We start from the raw sequence: 27,232 nt of genomic DNA, 5'->3' as shown, positions 1-27,232 counted from the left end.
CCTAGATAGGTTACGCACTTATGCGCCGAGCCAGATACCTGATTCTAGGTATCCCTAGTGCTGGGCCCTAAATAAGGAACAGATGGGATGAGCTCTTCGTCAACCTCAGTAAACACTATAGAAGGAGGACACACAGGTGAAAAAGCATGAACAACTTATCTACAGATGTCTCAGGAAGAAGTTCAGCAAAGCTTCAGCAATGATACTACAGATGCGAGCAAGCCACTTGCTTGCAGCCAGAGCTAGAATTAGCCTGAATAATATCACCAGCATCAGTCCAGGGAAGAATGGAGTATTTAAGCACCAAGAGAATACTGATGATCAACAGCTGTGTGTAAGGCGAGCTCCTTCTGGGTCCTAAAAAGGAAGGGATGAAAATCCTGCAGGAAAGCTACCTATTATAATGAATACTAACAGCAGGAACAATAGAATGTCAGGGAACATTTTGTGAAGCCAAAGACTGTGACCTTCTATTGCCAGAAACCACATGACTCTCAGTCACCCGTGACACACCCATGACAGCATTGCAGCTTAGGTATCCATACGACCACTCATATTGTGACAGTTATTTGCTAGTGGATGTTACCATGGATACCTAAGCTGCAATGCCCTGCACATGATGTAAGAGATGTAGCTAATCAGAAGAATTATACTATATTTATAATTTGAGATATTTGCTAATATTATTATTATGACACCTACTACATATTAGGATAGGATCTTGGAGATGGGAATACCCCCTTTAATGTCTATGATTTACAGGGACACTGAACTTAACCCTATCATGTCTTGGGTTCTTGCTAGCTCAGTGCACACTATTATTTACTGTTATGACGAGTGATACTGACTGTTTAGTGTAGTTATAATCTCCAACCCCACATATATTCGCCTTTATGTGATTAATATGGCCACATTTTCAATGTTTTTGCAAAAAATTAGCACAAATAATGTTGGAAAGAAAAAAAATCCTCAAAAAAGAAACAAGTTAATTCAAATCCTTTAATAAAATAAAATTGCATTCAATATTGTCAATAGCTTTTACTTAAATGCTTACATCGTATACAGTTTCTTTACCATTTTTTAACAATTTACCTTGCACCGCCTCTGTGAATAGCAATACATTCCTGCAGTATTAGCGATGGATGGAGCGTTAGTGAGCTGGTCCTGACGCCAGGATTCGGTATTTCTCCTTTTAGGCTTACAGGCTGATTTATGACTAGTTAAAAGTATATTTTTGTTATGGCCATAAATGAGCTTAGAAGAAAGATCAAAGAAAGAAAGATGATTGTTACAAACATAGAGGCTATAGACGTCAAATGGTATAACATTTCTACAAAAAATATACAAAAACAAAATATACATTTAAGTTTAAAAATAAATAAATACATAAATACATTTCTGTTCATACTAATTATTACATTATACTAATTTACTTACCCATAATTTTCATCCCATTCCATTTAGCCTAAAGGAAAAAATTCAGTTGTAGCCCAGTTTGCAATTTCTCTTAAGGTTGGGTTAACCCCTTCCCATTAGATGACCTACTTTTGTTTCTTACTGAGGGTGTCAATGTATGGAACGACCTTAGGGGTACTTTGCACACTACGATATCGCAGGTGCGATGTCGGTGGGGTCAAATCGAAAGTGACGCACATCCGGTGTCACTGTCGACATTGTAGCGTGTAAAGCCTTTTACATACGATTAACGAGCGCAAAAGCGTCGTTATCGTATCATCGGTGTAGGGTCCGACATTTCCATTATGCCGCTGCTGCGATGGTACGATGTTGTTCCTCGTTCCTGCGCAGAACACATCGCTGTGTGTGAAGCCGCAGGAGCGAGGAACATCTCCTTACCTGCATCCCGGCTGCAATGAGGAAGGAAGGAGGTGGGCGGGATGTTTACGTCCCGCTCATCTCTGCCCCTACGCTTCTATTGGCTTCCTGCCGTGTGACATCGCTATGATGGCGCACGACCCGCCCCCTTAGGAAGGAGGCGGTTCGCTGGCCAGAGCGACGTCTCAGGTCAGGTGAGTGCATGTGAAGCTGGCGTAGCGATAATGTTCGCTATGGCAGCAATCACAAGATATCGCATGTGCGATGGGGGCGGGGACTATTGCTGCAGCGTCGGTAACACATTGTTACCGATGTCGCAGCGTGCAAAGCCCGCCTTAGTAGCTAAGCCTGCTCCAGACAGGGAAGGTGCTGGCTGTGTTATACTGCAGACATCTGACTCAAGCAGCAATCATATGTTGCTCCAATCATTGCTGTTTAAACAATTAAATTCTGACAATGGCATTTAGGTCACACCATCCCGATTCGAGGGCTCATCAGACCCCCATTGCGATTTGATTGTGGTTTGCCGTAGCATCTAAGGGCCTTCTGAAGGCCCTGATTGACGCCATGTTGGTACTCCTGTGAAGCCCAGCCATAGGCTTGACTTTATACAGTAGAACACACTGTGATTTTCCAATATACTGCTATACAGAAGTATTGTAGTATATAGAACAAGTGATCAAATAATCACAGGTCCAGTCCCCTATAAAGACTGAAAAATCTAGTCTAAGTGATTTTTTTTTTTTAAATATTAAATTAAAAAAAATCTAAAAATTCAAATTATGTCCCCTTTTTCCCAAATAAATAAAAACAAACAAACAAATAAGCATATATGTCAATAAAAATCTGAACTGTAAAAGTATAAAATTATTTAATCCATTTGGTAAACATCATAAAGAAGAAAAAAACTCCACAACTGTTACCTTTTTAATCTCTATACCTCCATCAACAATGGAATAAAATGGAATAAAAATATTGCGTGTTCCCCAACATGATAGCATTGAAAACTTCAACTAACCTTACAAAAGCACAAGCCCTAACAGCTCCATTCATAGAAAAATTAAAAAAGTTAGGGGCACTGGAAAATCAGAAATATATATATATATACAGTACAGACCAAATGTTTGGACACACCTCATTCAAAGAGTTTTCTTTATTTTCATGACTCTCAAAATTGTAGATTCACATTGAAGGCATCAAAACTATGAATTAACACATGTGGAATGAAATACTTAACAAAAAAGTGTGAAACAACTGAAAATATGTCTTATTCTAGGTTCTTCAAAGTAGCCACCTTTTGCTTTGATTACTTATCAAAAATACTGATGTGTGAATGAGGCCTTAGAGACATGTTGGAGGTTCCCTTTGACATTGATGAGAGTTTTGATGCTAAGACCTCAATGAAAGATAGAATACAGTGGGTACAGAAAGTATTCAGACCCCTTTAAATTTTTCACTTTTTGTTTCATTGCAGCTGACGCGCCCACGGGGTCTTGGGGAGGGTTACTCGTCACCGGGCCGGTGTTGGTTTGGGATGTCTTAGCGGCCTGGCCTGTTTCCGTGACCCCATTGGTGTTAATAAAAGGGGGAGATGGGGATGATGGGAGTAGTTATTCGTCACACCTCCTGTGCTATGCGGCTATAGTATGGCAGCCACTGCTGCAAGGGGTGTCCTCTGAGGGCCGGTGGTAGTGCAGCTATGTTGGTACAGCTTTTCCACAGGCAGAGCTCTGGCCCACAGGGAGGTTGGGAGTATTAGTCCACTCCGGCTGCTGCGCAGCTAAGGCGTTGGAACGAAGGGATGGCACAGGGATTGAAGTTAAAGTTTTTTACTCACTTAGATGTCACCTCATTTGGACTGCCGGACTCTGCCGTCATGGGCCCCAGCCGATCCCGGATAGTTCAGAGGTCAGAACCGGTGTTTCTTTCAGTAAGTCCTTCCTCCCTGTGCCATCTTGAGTGAGTCCCTGCGGCTTGAAGCTACGCTGGGACCCGAGTCCTAGGAATGCTTTCTTTCCTGTCCCGTATAGCAGGCAGCATGAGTCCGTAGATGGGGCCGCCCTATGGTCACGACTCCTGGCTCTATATGCTGCTGTGCCCCGGGCACTGTGTGTGGGTCAGAAGACTTGAAATCCTCTGCCCGGCGGATTCTACTAGTGGGAATTGCAGTGCCCACTAGCCTAGGGCTCCGTACCTGTTCCGTGGGCGCTCGGTCCTGAGGGAGCTATGGCGCAGCTCTCCCCTCCTCCTACATCTCACTTGTTTCCTGGTTGCTGACTAACTGCTTGTGTGAGTGTGTGTCGCCTTGCTCCCCTGTGTCAAGCTCCTCCCCCCGGGTTCCTGAACTAGTGAGCAGAGGGTCCACTACATTAGTGATGGCTGTGGAGACACAGGGGTCAGTGGGTGCTCTCATCCGCTGGCTTGGCCACCTTTAGAAAGACAGCATGGCCCAGGGCTCATACCAACTGAACGCCCAACCTCCTTAACCGTGGGCGGAACACTACTCAGACAACACAGGGTGAGGGAATCACAATATTAAGACTTTATTAAATCCCCAACAATTAACCGCACATAGCATATAACCAGCAAAACCACAGAATGTAACCGGTAACAGTTTCTCATCCTTCCGCTGGCTCACCAGGGATTAGAATGTCCATTTCTCAGAGCTTCCAGGGCTACTTACTCCAAACCAGCAACACCCCGCTTTCGGCAGGCACCCACCCAGAATGGAATAGCGCCAGATTTAGGAAGCTGTCTGAGGACCACAAAGCCCATAGTCAGGTCACTGGATTGTCCCAAGCTGGATTCCTTCCTTAGGTAGTCCTTGATAGCTGAGCTGAATCCTTGCATTCGATGCTGAAGTCTATATAGTATTATAATCCAGGTTCTGTTATGGCTTGCCAATCGGCTCCTCAGGTCCTAGATTGGTAGCATGTAGCAAGAGACACCCGCTCAATGGACAGTCCTCCTTCTTATACCCCTAAGCTCTCAATTCAGACCATTGGGGTCTTCACGATTGGTGGATAAGACTTGGCTCTTATTGGCTAGATTTCAAGCCAAATACAAAATATCCCTAGTAGTAATGGTAGCATGGCAGAGACGAAGGAGAGACAGCTAAGTTACATCGCATCTAGTAAAAGAATGGGAGATTCGCATAATTAATTTGTCTGGGTTTCTGTCCTTCACTGGCCAAGGCAATTACATGAGTCAACAAGAACTTTAATACTAGACTCCTAAGACTCTTGTAGAAACAATGAGAGGCTTATGCCTCGTATATAAACAAGATATCATCATGTCTGGCTGAATTTTAAGAAAATTAACCCATGCTAGGCACTGACAGAGTCCAAGTCGTCACAATGGCCACCCCCAAAGTCTCTACCCTAGCCCAGTCCTGGTGAGAGGGCAACTAACTGTATGTTTTCGTGAATTGTGGTGGTATTCTGGCAATGACCTCCTCCTTACCCGGGATGAATACTGCACCTTTGCTGAGGTGCAGTACCCAGTGGCGATTGAAGCCTCAGGGGCGCCACACAGCCATTTGATACATTTAAAAAAGTTCATATTTTTTCTCATTAAGTATTCAGATCCTTTGCTCAGTCTTGAGTAGAAAGCACCCTTTTGATCTAGTACAGCCATGATGCAACAAGTTTTTCATATCTGGATTTGGGGATCTTCTGCCTTTCTTCCTTGCAGATCCTCTCCAGTTCCATCAGGTTGGATGTTGAACGTTGGTGGACAGCCATTTTCAGGTATCTCCAGAGATGCTCAATTGGGTTTAGGTCAGGGCTCTGGCTGGGCCAGTCAAGAATGGTCACAAAGTTGTTCTGAAGCCACTCTTTTGTTATTTTAGCTGTGTGCTTAGGCTCATTATCTTGTTGGAAGGTGAACCTTCGGCCAAGTCTGAGGTCCAGAGCACTCCGGAAGGCGTTTTCTTACAGCATATCTCTGTACTTGGCTGTTTTCATCTTTCCTTTAATTGCAATCAGTCGTCCTTTCCATGCAGCTGAAAGACACGCCCACAGCATGATGTTGCTACCACTATGTTTCACTGTTTGGATTGTATTGGGCAGGTGATGAGCAGTGCCTGGTTTTCTCCACACATACTGCTTAGAATTATCACCATAAAGTTCTATCTTTGTCTCATCAGACCAGAGAATCTTATTTCTCATAGTCGCTGAGTCCTTTATGTGTTTTTTTGCAAACTCTATGCAGGATTTCACATGTCTTGCACTGAGGAGAGGCTTCCATTGGGCCACTCTGATATAAAGGCCCAACTGGTGGGAGGGCTGCAGTGATAGTTGACTTTGTGGAACTTTTTCCCATCTCCCTACTGCATCTCTGGAGCTCAGCCACAGTGATTTTGGGGTTCTTCTTTACCTCTCACCAAGGCTCTTATTGCTCAGTATGACTGGATGGCAAGGTCTAAGAAGAGTTCTGGTGGTCTCAAACTTCTTCCATTTAAGAATTATGGAGGCCACTGTGCACTTAGGACCCTTGAGTACTGCAGAAATTCTTTTATAACCTTGACCAGATCTGTGCCTTACCACAATTCTGGATCTGAGCTCCTTGGGCAGTTCCTTTGACCTCATGATTCTCATTTGGTCTGACATGCACTGTGAGCTGTGAGGTCTTATATAGACAGGTGTGTGCCTTTCCAAATCAAGGCCTATCAGTTTATGTAAACAAAGCTGCACTCCAATGAAGGAATAGAACCATCTCAAGGAGGATCATAAGGAAATGGACAGCATGTGACTTAAAGTGGTGGTTCACCCATATTTTTTATTGTACAGTTCGATATTATATTGAGAAACAATGTTTCTCTCAAATACCTTGTGTTGGCAATAGTGCCTATGAGAGACGCTATTGCAGACCGCTGTTCCCGCTCCAGTGATGTCACCGTCAAGTGCCGCACATGTCACATCTGTGCAGCCGGCTGCATTCTTCCAGACTCACTGGGCTGTGGGCGGTATTTCCCTGCTGTCACAGCCCATCTGCTGCCTGCTCCCCCCTCCCCCCTCCCTTACAGCACAGCGCGTTTCCTGGGGAGCAGGAGACGCGCTGTGCTGTAAGAGAGGGGGGTGCAGGTGTGGCACCCCTGACCTGGTCAGGCACCACAAAGTACTGCACCCATGCTGGGGCAGTGCTTCCAGGTAAATCCAAAGGCTGAAATAGGGTGTGTACACACAGACACATAGCAACCAGGTCTCCCACACACTAGAGGGGACCCTTGGGAAGACCCAAGAGAGGGCGTTCCTCCACATCTCATCTAGGGGTGCTGGGGAGGGGCTGGAAGCTAAGGTGGCAGTGGCAGTCAGAAAAGGAGTAGGAAAGGAGCAAGCCAGTCTGAAGAGGAGAGCGCAGGGAGAAGGAGCGAGCAGGCGCACAGACACGCTAGTCAGACCCTGCCCGTGAAGTAGCCGTTAGCGGGGGAGAACCGTTGACACACAGTCAGCCTGAAAGACACCTGAAGAGAGGACAGGCAGTTGAGTACGGGGACTCCTGGTAACCAGGCATGCACGGGGTACAGGTCCCTAGAGCTAGACATCCATTTAGTGGTCTGCTAAACCTGCAGGTGGAGGGACTAGAGGTTCCTCACCAACCTAAACAGAGACCAAGCATCAGCAGCAACGAGGGGGCCCATAAGGAGGATCAAGCCTGGAGCCACGCTGCCAGCAAACGGGCCAGAAAGGGGAGAAAAGGCAGTTGCGACTTCCCTGGATGAATCCCACGGTACTTTAAGTCAGATGTTGTCCGAAACAAGAAGTGCTAGGAAGGCGAGTTAGCGGTTACCCCTAAACCAGCCTGAAGGATACCTGGTCCCATCTGGTCTATCTCAGCATCGCCTGGGTTACCTCACAAAACCAGCTGAACATGAGTAAACAAGTTGAAAAACTTTCTGGATTGCGACTGAGTTATTCTGTGACCTGTTGTTCCACACACCCGAGCCCCTGGGACCAGCCTCACTCATGGGAGGCCATACCACCAGACTGCAGACACCATCAGCCCCAGACGCTCGTTAAACCTGCAGTGATGGTCACCCATAACCCTGACCGCAAACGGTGAGTGGCGTCACGACTCCCATGTAAATAAACCAGACATACCTGTTGCCAGCGGTAATCAAGTGGAGCCCCTGTGGCGTCTCAGAAGGTGGAGTGACGTCCCTAAGGCGACCGCTACAGGTGGGCGACACACAGGGAGCAGATGGGCTGTGACAAGCGGTGAAACACCGTCCACAGCCCAGTGAGTCTGGAAGAATGCAGCCGGCTGCACGGAAGTGACGTGTGCGGCACTTGACGGTGACGTCACTGGAGCAGGAACAGCGGTCTGCAATAGCGCCTCTCACAGGCACTATTGACAACACAAGGTATTTGAGAGAAGCATTGTTTCTCAATATAATATCGAACTAGACAATAAAAACTATGGGTGAACCACCCTTTTAAATATGAGTGTCTGAGCAAAGGGTCTGAAAACTTATGACCATGTGATATTTCAGTTTTTCTTGTTTAATAAATTTGTAAAAATTCTACATTTCTGTTTTCTGTCAATATGGGGTGCAGAGTGTACATTAATGAGAAAAAAATTTACTTTTTTGAATTTACCAAATGGCTACAATGAAACAAAGAGTGACAAATTTAAAGGGGTTTGAATACTTTCTGTACCCACTGTAAATGACCAATTGCTTAAATTTACGTGTTATATATATTTTTTTCATATCACAATATCACTTTATCAGATATCACTTTATTACAAAACAAAATTAGTATTCTTGCAGTTTTCACACTGATCACTAGGGCTGATTTTGACTTGTATTTAATGTACATTCAGGAATAGTTTTTTGCAGGCTCCTTATCATCAGAGGCAGGATAACAATGACTAGTAACACCTCTATACACAGCTGAAAAGACTGGATCCACCTATCACAATACTGCTCCCACATATCCACCTCCCTTCTTAGTGACCTTTGCGCATGCTCATTAACACCATAACCTGTATTTGCATTTTCCTTTTTTCCTCCCCTTCTTCCAAGAGTCCTAATATTTTTATTTTTCCATAAATTTTGCCATTTGATGGCTTGTTATCTGCGGGACAAGATGTATTTTTGAATGAAACCATTAGTTTTACCAAATAGTGTACTGAAAAACAGGGAAAAAATTCTAAGTGAGGAGAAATTACAAAAAAGGTGCAATTTTACAATTTTTTTTGCTATAATGATTCTGAAGGTCAGTATTACTAGGTAGACACCAAACATTTACAGTTTTCTTTTAATTTATATAGTGAAAAAAATTCAGAAGTTTGTAAAAAAAATTTTTTGATTTTGGCGCCGTTTTCCAAGAGCTATACTGTTTTTATCTTTCAAGATCTTAGGCCAAAGGCCCCGTTAGACGCAACGACATCGCTAATGAGATGTCGTTGGGTTCATGGAATTCATGACGCAGATCCAGCCTCGTTAGTGACGTCATTGCGTGTGACACGTACGAGCGACCGCTAACGATGCAAAATACTTACCAAATCGTTGATTGTTGACACGTCGTCCATTTCCAAAATATCATTGCTGCTTTTGGACGCAGGTTGTTCATTGTTCCTGAGGCAGCACACATCGCTACGTGTGACACCCCGGGAACGATGAACAACACCGTACCTGCGTCCTCCGGCAATGAGGTGGGCGTCACTTTCATACGGCTGCTCTCCGCCCCTCCGTTTCTATTGGACGGCTGCCGTGTGATGTCGCTGTGACGCTGCACGAACCGCCCCCTTAGAAAAGAGGCTGTTCGCCGGCCACAGCGACATCGCTAGGAAGGTAAGTATGTGTGACGGGTACTAGCGATATTGTGCGCCACAGGCAGTGATTTGCCCGTGACGCACAAACGACGGGTGCGGGTGCTTTCACGAGCGTGTAAAGCACCCTTAAGTGATGGCTTATTTTTTGCGCCCTAAGCTAATGTTTTTACTACCATTTTTGGGTAGATGGGATGTTTAGATTGCCTCTTATTGCAATGTTGCAGTAGCCAAAAAAATGTAATATTGGCTTTTAAAATTTTTTATTTTTAATTTTGTTGTTTCCCAATCGGATTAATTAATTAATTTATTTTTTTGATAGATACGACATGTCTGAACTAAACAATACCAAATATATGTAGATTTTTTATTATTTTACTTTCAATCTGGAAAAAGGGCATTCATTTGAACTTTTGTGTTATTTTTCTTCATATTTTTAATAACTTTTTTTGTCACTTTTTAGTGTGTTTACTAGTCCCCTTAGAGGACCTGAAGCTGTGATCTTCTGATCGCTTGTGCATCAGCACTGCTCTGTACAGTAGAAATCACAATCTCCTATGAATGCCAGTATGCAGTTGTTGTTCACAGGAACTTCTTTATGATAGTCACAGTGGTCAACAGACCTGACCCCCTGCTGTCATGAAAACCCACACGGCTGCCAAAGGAAGCGGGGAATGACATTGGCGCGTGTTAAATCCCGCTGACAGAGATTGACAACGAGATTTAACTGATTAACAGCTATGTGCAAATTTCTGTTCCAACCACAGCTGTTTGGGCATTATGGTGGCTGAGCAGATCAGTCGATATATGTAGGGAAAGATGTGGGCTCAGAGTGCGAGCCCGCATAAAAGGCAGGAAGATGACCTAGGACGTACCAGTATGTCCTAGGTCGGTAAGGAGTTACATTTTTACATAAAAAGATTAAGTCTGAGTCTGTTTATTGCTGCTAATACACAGTCATGGCTGTAAGTGTTGGCACCCTTGACATTTTTCCAGAAATGTAAGTATCCCAGAAAATTATTGAAATTACACTTTTTGTTATACATGTGTATTTCCTTTGTGCCTATTGGAATAACACAAAAAAAAACACAGAGAAAAAAAGGCAAATTGGACACAATTTCACATAAAACTCCAAAAACACTCCGGAAAAAATTGTTAGCACCCTCAACTTTATATTTGGGTGCACATCCTTTGGAATAAATAACTTCAATCAATTACCTTTTATAGCCATCAATAAGCTTCTCACACCTCTCAACTTGAAGTTTGGACCACTAATCTTTTGCAAACTGCTCAAGGTCTCTCATATTTGAAGGTTGCCTTCTCCCAACAGCAATTTTAAGATATCTCCACTGGTGTTCAATGGGATTTAGATCTGGTCTCGTTGCTACTTCAGGACTCTCCAGGGCTTTTTTTTTCCATCTGTTTCTGGTTGCTTATCAAAGTATGTTGAAGGTCATTGTCTTGCTGGAATACTCATGTCCTAGGAGGCAAACGCAGCTTTCTGACAATGGGCATTATATTGCTACCCAAACTATTTTGGTAATCTTCCGATTTCATGATGCCTTGCACACAGTCAAAGCACCCAGTGCCAGAGGCAGCAAGACAACCCCAAAACATTTGTCAACCTCCACTATATTTGATATACAGTGCCTACAAGTAGTATTCAACCCCCTGCAGATTTAGCAGGTTTACACATTCGGAATTAACTTGGCATTGTGACATTTGGACTGTAGATCAGCCTGGAAGTGTGAAATGCACTGCAGCAAAAAAGAATGTTATTTCTTTTTTTTTTTTTTAAATTGTGAAAAGTTTATTCAGAGGGTCATTTATTATTCAACCCCTCAAACCACCAGAATTCTGTTTGGTTCCCCTAAAGTATTAAGAAGTATTTCAGGCACAAAGAACAATGAGCTTCACATGTTTGGATTAATTATCTCTTTTTCCAGCCTTTTCTGACTAATTAAGACCCTCCCCAAACTTGTGAACAGCACTCATACATGGTCAACATGGGAAAGACAAAGGAGCATTCCAAGGCCATCAGAGACAAGATCGTGGAGGGTCACAAGGCTGGCAAGGGGTACAAAACCCTTTCCAAGGAGTTGGGCCAACTGTCTCCACTGTTGGGAGCATCATCCGAAAGTGGAAGGCTTATGGAACTACTGTTAGCCTTCCACGGCCTGGACAGCCTTTGAAAGTTTCCTCCCGTGCCGAGGCCAGGCTTGTCCGAAGAGTCAAGGCTAACCCAAGGACAACAAGGAAGGAGCTCCGGGAAGATCTCATGGCAGTGGGGACATTGGTTTCAGTCAATACCATAAGTAACGTACTCCACCGCAATGGTCTCCGTTCCAGACGAGCCCGTAAGGTACCTTTATTTTCAAAGCGTCATGTCAAGGCTCGTCTACAGTTTGCTCATGATCACTTGGAGGACTCTGAGACAGACTGGTTCAAGGTTCTCTGGTCTGATGAGACCAAGATCGAGATCTTTGGTGCCAACCACACACGTGACGTTTGGAGACTGGATGGCACTGCATACGACCCCAAGAATACCATCCCTACAGTCAAGCATGGTGATGGCAGAATCATGTTGTGGGGCTGTTTCTCAGCCAAGGGGCCTGGCCATCTGGTCCGCATCCATGGGAAGATGGATAGCACGGCCTACCTGGAGATTTTGGCCAAGAACCTCCGCTCCTCCATCAAGGATCTTAAGATTGGTCGTCATTTCATCTTCCAACAAGACAACGACCCAAAGCACACAGCCAAGAAAACCAAGGCCTGGTTCAAGAGGGAAAAAATCAAAGTGTTGCAGTGGCCTAGTCAGTCTCCTGACCTTAACCCAATTGAAAACTTGTGGAAGGAGCTCAAGATTAAAGTCCACATGAGACACCCAAAGAACCTAGATAACTTGGAGAAGATCTGCATGGAGGAGTGGGCCAAGATAACTCCAGAGACCTGTGCCGGCCTGATCAGGTCTTATAAAAGACGATTATTAGCTGTAATTGCAAACAAGGGTTAATCCACAAAATATTAAACCTAGGGGTTGAATAATAATTGACCCACACTTTTATGTTGAAAATTTATTAAAATTTAACTGAGCAACATAACTTGTTGGTTTGTAAGATTTATGCATCTGTTAATAAATCCTGCTCTTGTTTGAAGGTTGCAGGCTCTAACTTATTTGCATCTTATCAAACCTGCTAAATCTGCAGGGGGTTGAATACTACTTGTAGGCACTGTAGGTACTGTGTTCTTTCTTTGTAGACTTTATTCTGTTTTTGGTAATCTGTAGAATGATGTGCTTTACCGAAAGCTCTATCTTGGTCTCATCTGTCCACAAGACACTTTCCCAAAACGATTTTGTCCAACTCATGTAAATTTTGGCAAACTGCAGTCTAGCTTTTTTATGTCTCTGTGTCAGCAGTGGGGTCCTGAGGTTGTAGAACAACTTGAATTTTTTTGGAACTTCATTGGAGCTGCTTATCCAATATCCGGATTATTATGCGTTACAACCTTTTATCAATTTTTGCTTCTGTCCACATCCAGGGAGATTATCTACAATGTCATGGGTTGCAAACTTCTTGATTATGTTACATACTGTGGACAAATGAACATCAAGATCTCTGGAGATGGACTTGTAACCTTGAGATTGTTGATATTTTTCAACAATTTTGGTTTTTAAGTCCTCTGACAGTTCTCTTCTCCTATTTCTGTTCTCCATGCTTAGCGTGACACACAATGCAAAGATTGAGTCAACTTCTCCCTTTTTTATCTGGTTTCACATGTGGCTTTCATATTTCCTACACTAGTTACTTGTCACAGCTGAATTTGAACAAGAATCACGTGCTTGAAACAAAAGTTGTTTACCCACAATTTGGAAAGGTGGCAATAAATTTGTCTTGCCAATTTTGTGGGTTTTGTGTGAAATTATGTCCATGTGTATAACAAAACATGTGTAATTACAATAATTTTCTGGAATAAATTGGGTACTTCATTTTCTGAAACTATCTCAAGGCTGCCAACACTTTTGGAAATTACTGTATATGTGGATTTTCTAAAACAATTGGCCCAGACGAATTAAAAGTTTTCTATGACTGTGGAGACCCTTTTAAACCAAACATTGTTCTATTGTATTGATTCAAGGGTAATTATTATCCATGTAAATACTCAATCATTGTGAATGCATTCAGTGAGAGGTTAAAGGTGGTGTCACACATAGCGACAACGACGTTGCTGCTAAGTCACTATTTTCTGTGATGTAGCAGCGACGTCCCGTCGCTGTCGCTGTGTGTGACATCCAGCAACGACCTGGCCCCTGCTGTGAGGTCGCCGGTCGTTGCTGAATGTCCTGCTTCATTTTTTGGACATTGCTCTCCCGCTGTGAAGCACACATCGCTGTGTGTGACAGCGAGAGAGCGACAAACTGAAGCGAGCAGGGAGCAGGAGCCGGCTTCTAGCAGCCTGCGGTAAGCTGTAACTACGGTAAACATCGGGTAACCAAGAAACCCTTTCCTTGGTTACCCGATATTTACCTTAGTTACTAGCGTCCGCCGCTCTCACGCTGCCACTGCCGGCTCCCTGCATATGTAGCTGGAGTACACATCGGGTAATTAACCCGATGTGTACTCTGGCTAGGAGTGCAGGGAACAGGGAGCCAGCACTGGCAGCGTGAAAGCGGCGGACGCTAGTAACTAAGGTAAATATTGGGTAACCAAGAGAAGTGCTTTCCTTGGTTACCTGATATTTACCTTAGTTACGCTTCCATGTGTCGCTGCTAGCTGGGGGCTGGTCACTGGTCGCTGGTGAGATCTGCCTGTTTGACAGCTCACCAGAGACCATGTAACGACGCAGCAGCGATCCTGATAAGGTCAGATCGCTGGTCGTGATCGCTGCTGCGTCGCTATGTGTGACACCACCTTAAGTCATATTTTCCATTGAAGAGAATAAAAAAATATATAAAAAAAAGAATGAAATAAAAAAAGAAAGTACTTTATTCAAATTTTGGCACTTCTAAAAACATAGATTCCTCTGGAATGGATACAGAAATCTGCTAATGGATATGTCACTTATTTATAAGAACCTAAATTCTAACATGAACAAGTCCTTAAAGAGGTTATCCAAGACATTTATTATTTTTGTATGCTTAGTTAAGAACTAACATGCAGGCAAATGCCAACTCTCTGCCTGATCTGCACAGGGGACGTCTCTGCTGGCTTAGCCAGCGATTCCCCTGCTTCATTTCATCTTTCGTCAATGGAGCAGCACCTTCACTTCCGCTCTACTCTGCGAATGGGGCATCACGGCCGATATCATGCTGATTGACAGCCGGCTCTCCACAGTTAGGTAAACAACAGAGCAGAATGGAAGCAAAGACGCTGCTCTGTCAATGTGACGTGAATTGGAATTGCCGACAGACCACTACCTGCCTTTTAGTTCTTAACCCTATACACAAAAATAACAAAAGTTTCGGATAACCCCTTTGATTTCCAAAAAAAGGAGCTCTACTTGTCCACAGAGCTTTATCAATTATTACATGGTTTGGCCTTTCCATTGGAGCAGCATTAATAAGGGCCATTTGTAATTAGCGTATGATATACCACAATAGTCAACTGTACCATATAATGACAATATAAAAACTAGTAAAAGATGTAATGAGCTTTTATAGGATATATTTAATCTTCCACTCTGGATGACGAAAAATCATTTGGCCATTAGCTTTCATTAGAGTGGTTAAAGAAAATAATTTTACACAGTTTTCAAGATATCAGATTTGGAGTAAACAAGTGGACGTGCCAGGTCTATATCTGTTTTTGGATATGCATAGGCAAAATATGTGAAGAAGGATGAATATGATGTAAATATAGGAGACCATCTCGTTTATGGCAAGAGTGCAGCCAGCATTAATGTAGATGTAGAAATAGTCACTGTCATTTCCACAAATTTTGCTATAATCACTAACAGAGGCAAATATCAAAATTTTGTAATATATTTTTATTAGAGAAATAGGCTTCTTTCTGCATTTATGAGCCACCACTTCTGCTCTTCCTGAACTCATCATTCATTCTGAAAAATTGCAAAAATCTGTCTAATTCAAGACCATACAGATTGCCAGTTCAATGAGGGATCAAATATCAATTTCGTATTGAAGTCTATGAAGATGGAAAGGTTAGTGTATGACTGAAGAGCAGAATGAGAAAGATAATGAACAATTGTGCTGGTTTCTAAGAAGTGTATACTGTATCTTAACCTGAGGTGGATTCACAGCTACATAGCTCACTATTATATAATGTATACATTCCAACTATTGTGACATCCTGGACTATTCGGGTCGTCAGAGGGTTCTGCACAATCTGCCCTCCCCTTGTGCAGGACTCAAACCCCCATGGTTCTGGGTCTCCATCCTGCAATACTGCCTCCACCAGCATTCACAAATCCTAGATACACTTTGCACCACACCTGTCAGGCACACCAGTGGGCTGCTTAAGCAGGAATAGGGCCACGCACCTAGGGGTCAGGCAGGGAGGTGGGAGGTGTTAAGTTACTTGAGTGGTAGCCCTCAAGCTGTGAGGAGCTCTGAGGAAGCTGGGAGTTGGAGCTCAGGGGAGAAGTAAACTAGGTTGCAGACGGTGGTCTGGACCTAAAGGAGTCGAACCCCCGGTTGCAGGGGATTGAGGCTAGGTGCCTGGAACCCATCAAGGAGGATAGTCTGCAGCTTGGTCCTATCACCGGTCCGGGACCAAAGGCATGTCGGGGTACACGGACCCTAGGTCGGGGGGAAGCTTCAGGCGACCCGGCAATTAACCTGCGGAGGACAGGGCCTTATGGACTGTTCCAACCCTGCTCAGAGATCGGGGGCACTAGCGCAACGAGGGGGATAGGGCTTTCCTAGCAAGCGGCCCACTGAAATCCCAAGAGTGAGCCCCTGAGAGCAGGCTCCTTCACTTAGCCATAGTGGGGGCCCGGAGAGCTCCAAGCTATCGGGCCACAACGGACAATCTAAACTTTTGTGCCAGGAGGCAGGTTATGGACCACCAGGCAGTGCTACAGGGGACGAGACCCAGACGATCTCCCCTCGAGAGGCAATGGCAGTCAGAGACTTGGTTTACCCTGTTGTCAGCGTCTGCTTCATTGCTGAGTGAGTACCCGACTGACCCCTGCACTACGTCCCCGCATCACCATCCCGAGTCCTGGGGCCTACCCCTACCCGTGGAGGGTAACGTCATCTTGCTGCCCCACTCCATCACCCTGGGTACTCCCAACGGCAGCGGCGGTACTCCCAATTACCGTACACCACGGGTGGCGTCACAAACTATACCAAATACCCTGTAAATACTTTCTTTTCTATTTGAGTGTGGCCCCTAGCCCCCGGGTCCGGAGACCCTCGAGCCACGAGTAATCACCACCCCCGGATCCGAGCGGTTCGATCCGCTGCAGGGGCAGCACACTATCTCAGTTCCAGTGGGACAGTTCCAAATTTATGGTGTTGTCCCGGTTACCCAGTAAGATAGGGGTAGATCCTGACTACAACTCTAGCTGTGTCCTTGGGTCGCTGTGTGGAATGTTCTGTAGGGGCATCATACTGTGTTTGGAATTTTACTGTGAGGGGATCATACTATGTGTGGAAGGCTGTGGTGGCTTTATTGTCTGTGGAGGAATCTACTGTGGGAGTATAATACTGTGTGTGAGGTAATCTACTATGGGAGCATCATACTATGTGTGAAGGGATGTGTGGGTATTATTGTGTGTGAAGGAAATATACAGTGGGAGTATTATACTGCGTGTGGGGTAATTTACTATGGGGGTATCATACTATGTGTGGATTTATATGGGGGCATTGTGCTGTGTGTGAAGGAACCTACTGTGGGAGTATTATACTATGTAGGGTAATCTACTATGGGGGCATTACACTATTTGTGGAGGGATGTGGCAGTATTATACTGTGTGTGGGGGAATATACTATGGGGGCATTATACTAAGTGTGGAGGGATGTGGGGGCATTGTATTGTGTGTGGAGGGCTGTTGTGTCATCATTGTATGTGCAGGAATCTACTAATGGAGTAATATACTGTGTCGGGTAATCTACTATGGGGGGCATCATATTGTGTGGAAGAATGTGGCAATATTATACTGTGTGTGGGGAAATATGTGGTGGGATGTGGTTTCATTATTGTGTGTGGAGGAATCTACTGTGGGAATATTATACTATTATATTATACAGAGAAGAACACTGATGAAAAATGTGGGACACATTTCCTATAGTGGCCATAAATGATGTTACTCCTCATGGACACAGACAACAGCTTTTTCTCAAAAGTTTCTTGAAACGAAACATATGCTTTAAAGATAAAAACAACTGTACTCATCTTCCCCTGCTCCAGTACTGACTACATCACACAAGACCGCTGCAGCCAATCACTGAACTCAGTGGGGATGATTATGTACTGTATATGTCCTGCTCTGTATAATGATGTGATCACGTTACGTATGTTGCATTAACAGACTTGGACATTTGTTGCCCACCTGCCAGCGGCTGAAATGTTGACATGGGAGACTGACTGTGTTTTTTTCCCTCTTTCTTACCACACACCTGTGATAATTAAGACCAAATTATGATGATTCAGTCTCTATTGTGGATTATGTCTTCACCATTTGCAGTGTATAAATAAAACTTTTCTAAAAGCAGAATATCCATAATATATAAGGGAATCCTGTCCTTATGGAAATCTCCTACCTGATGTCTACACAGTCAAGTCAACTATATTCAATGTTTCATATATTCGTTATTGAGTTATGCAAAGTTTGTGGGAATGACAGTGGCCATTAACCTACAGAAAACTAATAGGGTTAATATGTAGAGATTTAAAAACATTCTTATAATAATAATAATAATAATAATAATAATAATATTTCATGTTAAAAGGGAAAAAAATGGCTACATGATATCTATTAAACAGACTATACTGAGCTAATTACTTTCATACATTGCAGTAAGTTGTGGAATATTGTCTATGATGAGCTACTGGAGAGCAAGGGTGTCCCATATCTATATATACATTGTATGTTCAAATATAAAACTATGTTAAGTTATTGCACGTGGAGTGTAAGATGAAAATATATAAGTGAACCATGGATAAAACAGAAGTGTTTAGATAGAAGGATTTGCAAATTCATATGTCCTCACTTGTGTTGTGCTTGTATTTTGCAGGGGATGTTCGTGCTTGGATTACCCTACGCCATTCTTCATGGTGGATATCTGGGACTGTTCCTCATTATTTTTGCTGCAGTTGTGTGTTGCTACACAGGGAAGATTCTCATTGCTTGCTTGTATGAAGAGAATGAAGATGGAGAGACTGTGAGAGTGAGGGACTCATATGTGGACATTGCCAATGCCTGCTGCGCACCAAGGTTTCCTAAACTTGGGGGAAGGATTGTTAATGTGGCTCAAATTATCGAACTGGTCATGACATGCATCCTTTATGTGGTGGTCAGTGGAAACTTGATGTACAACAGCTTCCCAACCCTACCAATTTCTCAGAAGTCCTGGTCAATCATAGCCACTGCTGTGCTTCTACCATGTGCATTCCTCAAAAACCTTAAGTCTGTATCCAAGTTCAGTTTACTCTGCACCTTAGCTCATTTTGTCATTAACATCCTAGTGATTGCCTATTGTCTGTCTAGAGCCAGAGACTGGGCTTGGGACAAAGTGAAGTTTTACATAGATGTAAAGAAGTTTCCCATCTCCATAGGCATAATTGTCTTCAGCTACACCTCCCAGATCTTCTTGCCCTCATTGGAAGGGAACATGCAGAACCCAAAAGAATTTCACTGCATGATGAACTGGACCCACATCGCCGCCTGCATTCTCAAGGGGCTTTTTGCTCTGGTGGCTTACCTAACCTGGGCAGATGAAACCAAGGAGGTCATAACAGACAACCTACCCTCTACTATCAGGGCAGTGGTCAATATCTTCTTGGTGGCCAAAGCCTTGCTGTCTTACCCGCTGCCCTTCTTCGCTGCAGTAGAAGTCTTGGAAAGATCACTTTTCCAGGAAGGAGCCAGGGCATTTTTCCCAAACTGTTATGGGGGAGATGGGAGACTGAAATCATGGGGCCTCACCCTCAGATGTGCCCTAGTCATTTTTACCTTGCTTATGGCCATCTATGTGCCCCACTTTGCTCTTCTGATGGGTCTCACTGGTAGCCTAACAGGAGCTGGTCTTTGCTTCTTACTTCCAAGCCTCTTCCACCTTAAGCTTTTGTGGAGGAAGCTTCTGTGGCATCATGTCTTTTTTGACGTTTCCATTTTTGTCATTGGTTCTATCTGTAGCATTTCTGGATTTATACATTCTCTAGAGGGTCTAATAGAAGCTTTTAGATACAATGTAGAAGATTAATGCAAATACAGTAAAGTGTGGCATCAGCATCACTAATAATTATGCATCAGTTTCTACTGACATCCTCATTTTGGCTATACACATTAATGCATTTGCTACCTGAGATGGTGCCATCAATACATCGCCTCGTTTTGTGTTGCTGGAACATCTGGTAGCTTAAAAAGCAAGAACATGCTCGTATCATGAGTTATGACTCCATTTTCTATTCCCCCCAAGAAACGCTTACAAAAAGATATCTGTATATGAATTAAAGGGAAATATTTTATTTTTGTTATATTTATTTAAAGATAATGCAATTGGATATAAATATATGTAGAAAAATCTTATCGCAAAGGAAGTCTATAGTAAAGAGTCCCATATAAGAAAGGTCTGCATGCGACATTATATCATTGCCCATTTGTCCAGTCTGCTAGGCACACCTTAATGGCACACTGTACCAGGGCATATTGTCATTCTTCCAAGCTAGTTTTCACATTGGCTATCATATTGTGACAGTTATTTAAGGAGTAGAATTTGACAAAATCTCAGAGTCCATCAATAGGGCTCTGAAAATGTCACTCGTTTCCTGGTTTTCCAAGCACAATTCAATCCAAAATCTCACAGTCCACCTATAAGCAGCAGCTGTGAATGCCTATTGAATATTTTCTTCCAATATGGGGTTCACCTAGAAGAGCAAATACACACACAAGGGGTTTGTACAGGGGTGGAAATTCATCATGTGCAGTTTTTTCCAAAGTGCAAGGTTTGTTACCTGTGAGTGTGTGTGTATGTGTGACGTAACTGTGCTCACAGACAAGTGTACAGTATATCCTAAAGTTCTATTGTGGTACCTTAATATATACAACAATAAAGAGAGATTCTCATGACTGTGTCGTGTCTCCTACAGTCACCTCACTGTATTGATATTCTGCTTGTTATGTTTGCTCAGTGTTGGGTAGGCAACCAAAGGCTTTTAAAGGTCTAGGGAAGTATGACCATCAGCAGCTGATTGACCTTAAAGGGGTTTTCCAACGAACAAAGTTAATTTCCAAGTTAATTTTAATCAATAGATTAATAGTTTATACAATTGGATGTGTTTAAAAAAATGTTCCTGTGTTGAGATAACCTTATATATGTGTCCCTGCTATATACTGTGTAATGGCTGTGTCTGACCGTACAGTGACATGGTCTGATCATACCACAGCTCCTGGGCTGGGGAGGAAGTAAAAAAGTAAACAGCACAGTATGGGATTGTATCTGATTCTTTTTGCGCGGTAAAACATTTTCCTGCCTGTTTTAAATATATATTTTACCTCATAGAATCATTTGTGATCCTGTACTGTAATGTTTGTATACTTTATTACTTCCTCCTTGGCTCAGGAGCTGTGGAATGATCAGACTGTGTTCTTTCTATAGCGGGCTTTACACGCTACGATATTGCTAGCAATTGCTAGCGATATCGTACGCAAAAGCACCCGCCCCCGTCGTGCATGCGATTTCGTGTGATCGCTGCCGCAGCGAACATTATCGCTACGGCTGCGTCACACGCACTTACCTGATTGGCGGCGTCGCTATGACTGCCGAACAATCCCTCCCTCAAGGGATCGTTCGGCATCACAGCGACGTCAGCGCGACGTCACTAAGCGGCCAGCCAATCAAAGCGGAGGGGCGGAGATGAGCGGGATGTAACATCCCGCCCACCTCCTTCCTACCGCATTGCGGCCGGTGGCAGGTAAGGAAATGTTCCTCGCTCTTGCGGTGTCACACACAGCGATGTGTGCTGCCGCAGCAGCGACGAACAACATCGATAATCAACCATTACCGATTTTTGGTTTTGGGACGACCTCTCCATGGTGAACGATTTTCACAATTTTTGAGGTCGCTTAAGGTCGCTGGTAAGTGTCACACGCTGCGATACCGTTAATGACGCCGGATGTGCGTCACTAACAACGTGACCCCGACGATAATTCATTAACGATATCGTAGCGTGTAAAGCCCCCTTATGAGGTAAAATATATGTGCTGTTTACTTTTTTACTTCCTCCCCTGCCCAGGAGCTGTGGTATGATCAGATCATGTCCCTGTATGGTCAGACACGGCCATTACACAGTACACAGCAGGGGCACATATATAAGATTATCTCAGCACAGGAACATATATTTTTAAACACATCCAGCTGTGTTTGAAATTATTATTATTATTACTCTAAGATCTATTGATTAAAATCAACTCTAAAATGAACATTGTTTGTGGCAAACCCCTTTAAAGGGAAGCTATCATCAGAAAATGACTTATTGTTTAAATCAGATTTTTTGCTAAATGTATTTTATTAAAAAAAGTTGCCAATGTTTTTTTTTCTTATCCCAATCTTTATTTAAAAAATAAATAAAACAGTAGTCTTGACATTTTTATGTAGGCTACTGGGGCTTTTACAGATTTATACTTCCTGTCTTCTTGAGGAAGAGTTTTCAGCAGGCTCTTTATCATCAGGGGCAGAATTACAATGACACGTAACAGCTGATAACAAAGGGTAAAGCAATCACTACATCCAATGTCACAGTTGACTTTTCTACCCCTCCTTTAACTATGGACATTTGCTGCACAGGAATATTAGATACCTCCATACAAAAGATAGGGGTTGGACTCTGTTTGCTACATGTGATATCTCCTTAACCCCAGTGGCCAGTGTGGAAATTTCAAGATTTTACTTCTATACAGGTTGTTGTGATATTTTAAAAAAAAGAGCAAAAACATTGCTAATTTTTTTAAAAATACATTTAATGCAAAAACTGGTGGTCTCCTTTTATGTTACCTATGGGCAATTCCGAAGCCATTAGGTCTTTCAAAGATCAGCAGCAGATCAAATTCTTATAGTTCAAGTGATTTCATAAAAAAATAATAAGCTTGGAATTAGGTTGATTGTGATATCATCCTTTGTTGATATGGAAAAAATGCTACTGTTTTCCACAAGAACCTGAGGACTCAAGACAAGGATGAGTTAAAGCCATTGAAGGTCACCGGGCAAAAAAAATTGTGGTGAGTAAGGGCATAATTTTGAGTATTACATGATTTGTGGCTAAATAAAGCTTTAAATCCAACTCACATCACCGAATTCCTTCTATTTCCATGACACTGGTGTAGGCTATTGCTATTGCCCACATGCACTGGTGACACCTAAGGCCTCTGCCACACACACGTAAAAATCACGCACGTGCCGCGCGAGACACGTATTTTCCTTGCGTGTTGCATTAGGTAAGTACGTGTCTCCGGTACGTGCGGGCCATGTGTGTTCTCCATGTGTTATCTGTGACAACACACGGAGAACCGGTAATTTACATACTCACGTGGTCCTTGCTGCTGTCCGTGGTGCTGATCTTCGGTCTCCGGTCCTGCCGACTCCCCGCTGCTGCTGCTTCCGGCCGTAGTGAAGTGAATATTCAATGAGCATAATGAGCGGTGGTCGGCAGCAAGTGACAGCAGCGGCAGAGACAGGAGGGCTGGAGAAGGTGAGTAAAGATTTATTTTTTTCACTGACACGTGAGTTTTCTCCGACGCGTGTCACATGTGACCGCATCCACACTACATCCGTGTGGTACGGGTGCGGGCCGTGTGACACCCGTGATGCCAGAGTAAAACAGACATGTCAGCGTGAGAAACTCACAGACACACGTAAGTACGGAATGGACACACGTTCCGTTCAAAAATACTTACGTGTGTCCAATACATTAGGAAAACATTGGTCCACGTGTGTACGTGTCTCCGGTACGTGAAAAAACTGCCAAACATGTACCGGAGGCACGAACATGTGACAGAGGCCTAATAGATACCACCTGACCATGGGAGTCAGTTATTATATGGCAATACATATTCATGCTCAGCGATGGGATTCCTTCTAGCTTGTAGTGCAGTGGATCAGATCTCCAAACAAGAACTAGATTCCAGCTCTTAAGGCCGCTTTACATGCTACGATTTATGTAACGATTTCATGAGCGACGTGACACGCCCAGATCGTAGTTATGATTTGCCGAGATCGCACATAGGTCGTTTATTAGCGGTCACACATAACGATCGCACAAGCGACGCAAAATCATTCAGCGATATATTGTTTGACCAAGGCGGTCGTGTGGATGTTGTTCGTCGTTTGCAGGGTGTCAAAAGTAGCAATATGTCTGCTGCATTCCAAATGATGAACAATATTTTGAAAGTGAACGACGTGTCAACGATCAACGATTTTCAACCTATTTGCGATCGTTCGGAGTCGCACGTAGGTGTCACATGCAACAACCTCGCTAACGATGCCGGATGTGCGTCACGGAATCCGTGACCCCGACGACATATCGTCAGATAAATCGTTGCGTGTAACGCTGCCTTTAGTCTCTGATTACATTGCCTTTATCTTCACATCTAAAATTTGCAAAATGTCTATTGATTAGTTACTAGAGTATAGATGTGTATGTATAGATCACAACGGAGTACACAAGTCAGGCATAGGCTGGACTCACACGAGCGTATGGCATCCGATGCGAGAGCATCGGATGTGATATGCTAATGTCCCCCGGCTCAGGCTCTGCTGCGAGCGTGAGCCGTGTGTCATGCGACTGTAACCCGATCTTGCGATCGGGTCACAGCTGTGAAGCTGAGTGCAGGCGCTGCGGAGGAGAGGGAGGGGTTAATCCTCCCATCTCCTCCACTGTCAGCCTGTGCGTAGATCGCACTGCACTGGGATAACATCCGAGTGCAGTCCGATGTATCTCTCGCATCCATTCACTTGAATGGGTGCGAGAGATACGGCGGTAGCAGCAAAACGCAGCATGCTGCCGCTTTTCTCGCATCCAGAATCTGGATGCGAGAAAAGCTGACCAACAGCTCAACCTCATTGCCTAACATTGGTCAGAGTGCAATGCGAGAATTTCTCGCATTGCACTCGTCCGATTTTCACGCTCGTGTGAGCGTACCCTTATTGCGATAACCACTACACTTGTCAAAAATGACTCTATGTTCACACTGCTTTCCTTGAAGCCCCATGATAGAAAGATGTGCTACCTGGTAAGTGCTAATACACAATGGGGTACTTTACATGCTGCGACATTGCTTTAGATTGCTAGCGATGTTGAGCGATAGCACCCGCTCCCATCATTCCAGCGATATGTGGTGATCGCTGCCGTAGCGAACATTATTGCTACGGCAGCGTCACATGCACATACCTGGTCAGCGACCTCGCTGTGACCGCCGAACAATCGGGGAGGTGCGTTCAAGGGGGAGGTGCGTTCGGCGTCATAGCGACGTCACTGCGGCGTCACTAAGCGGCCGGCCAATAGCAGCGGAGGGGCGGAGATGAGCGGGACGTAACATCCCGCCCACCTCCTTCCGTCCGCATTGCCGGTGGACGCAGGTAAGGAGATGTTCCTCGCTCCCGCGGTGTCACACATAGTGATGTGTGATGCCGCAGGAACGACGAACAACATCGTACCGGTGGCAGCAGCGATATTAAGGAAATGAACGATGTGTCAAAGATCACTGTTTTGGAACGATTTTGCGATCGTTGATCGTCACTCATTAGTGTTACACGCTGCGATGTCGATACCGGCGCCGGATGTGCGTCACTAACGACGTGACCCTGACGATATATCGGTAACGATGTCGCAGCGTGTAAAGCACCCTTATGTGCACTACAAGGTCAGTCTGTAAAAATGTAAAAGTTTTCTAAACTTAAAGAGGTTGTCCACTACTTTTACATTGATAGCCTATCTTTAAGATAGACCATCAATGTCTGATTAGCCACGGTCCGACACCTGACATCCCCGCCCATCAGCTGTTTTTACTGCCATTTGAGGAAATGCTCAGTTCTGGAGCTGCCCCGTCTCATGGTATCGGCCGCGGCTACATACTGCACATCCGCCTCCTATTGATTTTAATGGGAGGCAGTTGTGCAGTTGTACCGCCCCGGTGTTAGTCGGGCTGCTCGGATCCGGGATCGTGGCTCAAGGGGGATCCGCACGTGGCTTGGTGGACACTTTAATCTGTAAAAGGGGATATTTACAGGGGAGAAGTTTGTGACACCACCTGTGGGTTGCGGTAATGGGAGTACCGCCGCTGCTGTAAGGAGTACCGGGGCAGATGGAGTTAAGCAGCCTGATGGAAAGGGTGCTTTACATGCTGCGACATCACCAGCGATTGCTAGCGATGTCGAAGCACCCGCCCCAGTCGTTCGTGCGACATTTGGTGATCGCTGCCGTAGCGAACATTATCGCTACGGCAGCGTCACACACACATACCTTGTTAGCGACGTCGCTGTGACCGCCGAACAATCCCTCCTTCAAGGGGGAGGTGCGTTCGGCATCATTGCGACGTCACTGCGGCATCACTAAGCGGCCGGGCAATGGAAGCGGAGGGGCGGAGATGAGCGGGACGTAACATCCCGCCAACCTCCTTCCTTCCTCATTTCTGGTGGACGCAGGTAAGGAGATGTTCGTTGTTCCTGCAGTGTCACACGTAGCGATGTGTGCTGCCGCAGGAATGACGAACAACATCGTACCGGTGGCAGCAGCGATATTAAGGAAAGGAGCGACGTGTCAACGATCACTGTTTTTGAACGATTTTGCGATCGTTGATCGTCGCTCCTTGATGTCAAACGCTGCGATGTCGCTAACGGCGCCGGATGTGCGTCACTAACGACGTGACCCTGACGATATATCGGTAGCGATGTCGCAGCATGTAAAGCACCCTTTAATCCCTCCACAGGTAGGGAAGGCCCTGGGCTCTGGGGTGTTGGTGGTTATTTAGGAGAGCAGGGTGCAGGGGACCAGGGGACTCACTGTGGGTAGTCGTGGTGCTGGATGAGGATTATAAAGGAGACACACACGCTGCAAGTAAACCAAATTCTCTGTGTGCTGCTGCCGCTGTGGGAAGCACGTCCAAGTACCCTGTCACACCGGTGTCACATAGTAATCCGGAGCCTGCCTCCGTGCATAGTTTTGTGTCCGTGTGGGTCCCTCTAGCCTGAAACTATAAGGTCCTGCTCTTCAGTTTTTAGGTGAAGATTTGCTCCCAAGGGCTGGCACTTGGGACTTTAATGGGTTGATTTTTGTGGGAAACCCTGTCCCCCACAGTGTACTGATGCCCTCAGTCTCTGAGCTCTCTGGGAAGGTCCCTGAAGGTCCCCTTCCTCTGCAGGTTAATTGCCAGGAAGTTGAATCGGCTCCTGACCTAGGGTCCAGTACCCCGTCGTGCTCGATACCGGTCAGTTCATTGTTTGTGC

The 27,232-nt window shown here is 44.5% G+C and overlaps 1 protein-coding gene across 2 annotated transcripts in view; it reads left to right on the top strand.

The window, feature by feature from the left end:
- SLC32A1 (solute carrier family 32 member 1) overlaps positions 1-20,863 on the top strand; it is a 34,499-nt gene extending 13,636 nt beyond the window's left edge. For both annotated transcript variants that reach the window (XM_075349856.1, XM_075349855.1), the window contains one exon: positions 18,809-20,863. In XM_075349856.1, coding sequence (XP_075205971.1) covers positions 18,809-19,996 — 1,188 coding nt within the window. In that variant the 3' untranslated portion in view covers positions 19,997-20,863. The remainder of the gene's footprint in view (positions 1-18,808) is intronic.
- The last annotated feature ends 6,369 nt before the right edge of the window (positions 20,864-27,232 follow it).

This window comes from Anomaloglossus baeobatrachus, chromosome 5, assembly GCF_048569485.1.
Source record: "Anomaloglossus baeobatrachus isolate aAnoBae1 chromosome 5, aAnoBae1.hap1, whole genome shotgun sequence".
NCBI lineage: Eukaryota > Metazoa > Chordata > Amphibia > Anura > Aromobatidae > Anomaloglossus > Anomaloglossus baeobatrachus.
This window is presented reverse-complemented; position numbering and strand designations above follow the sequence as displayed.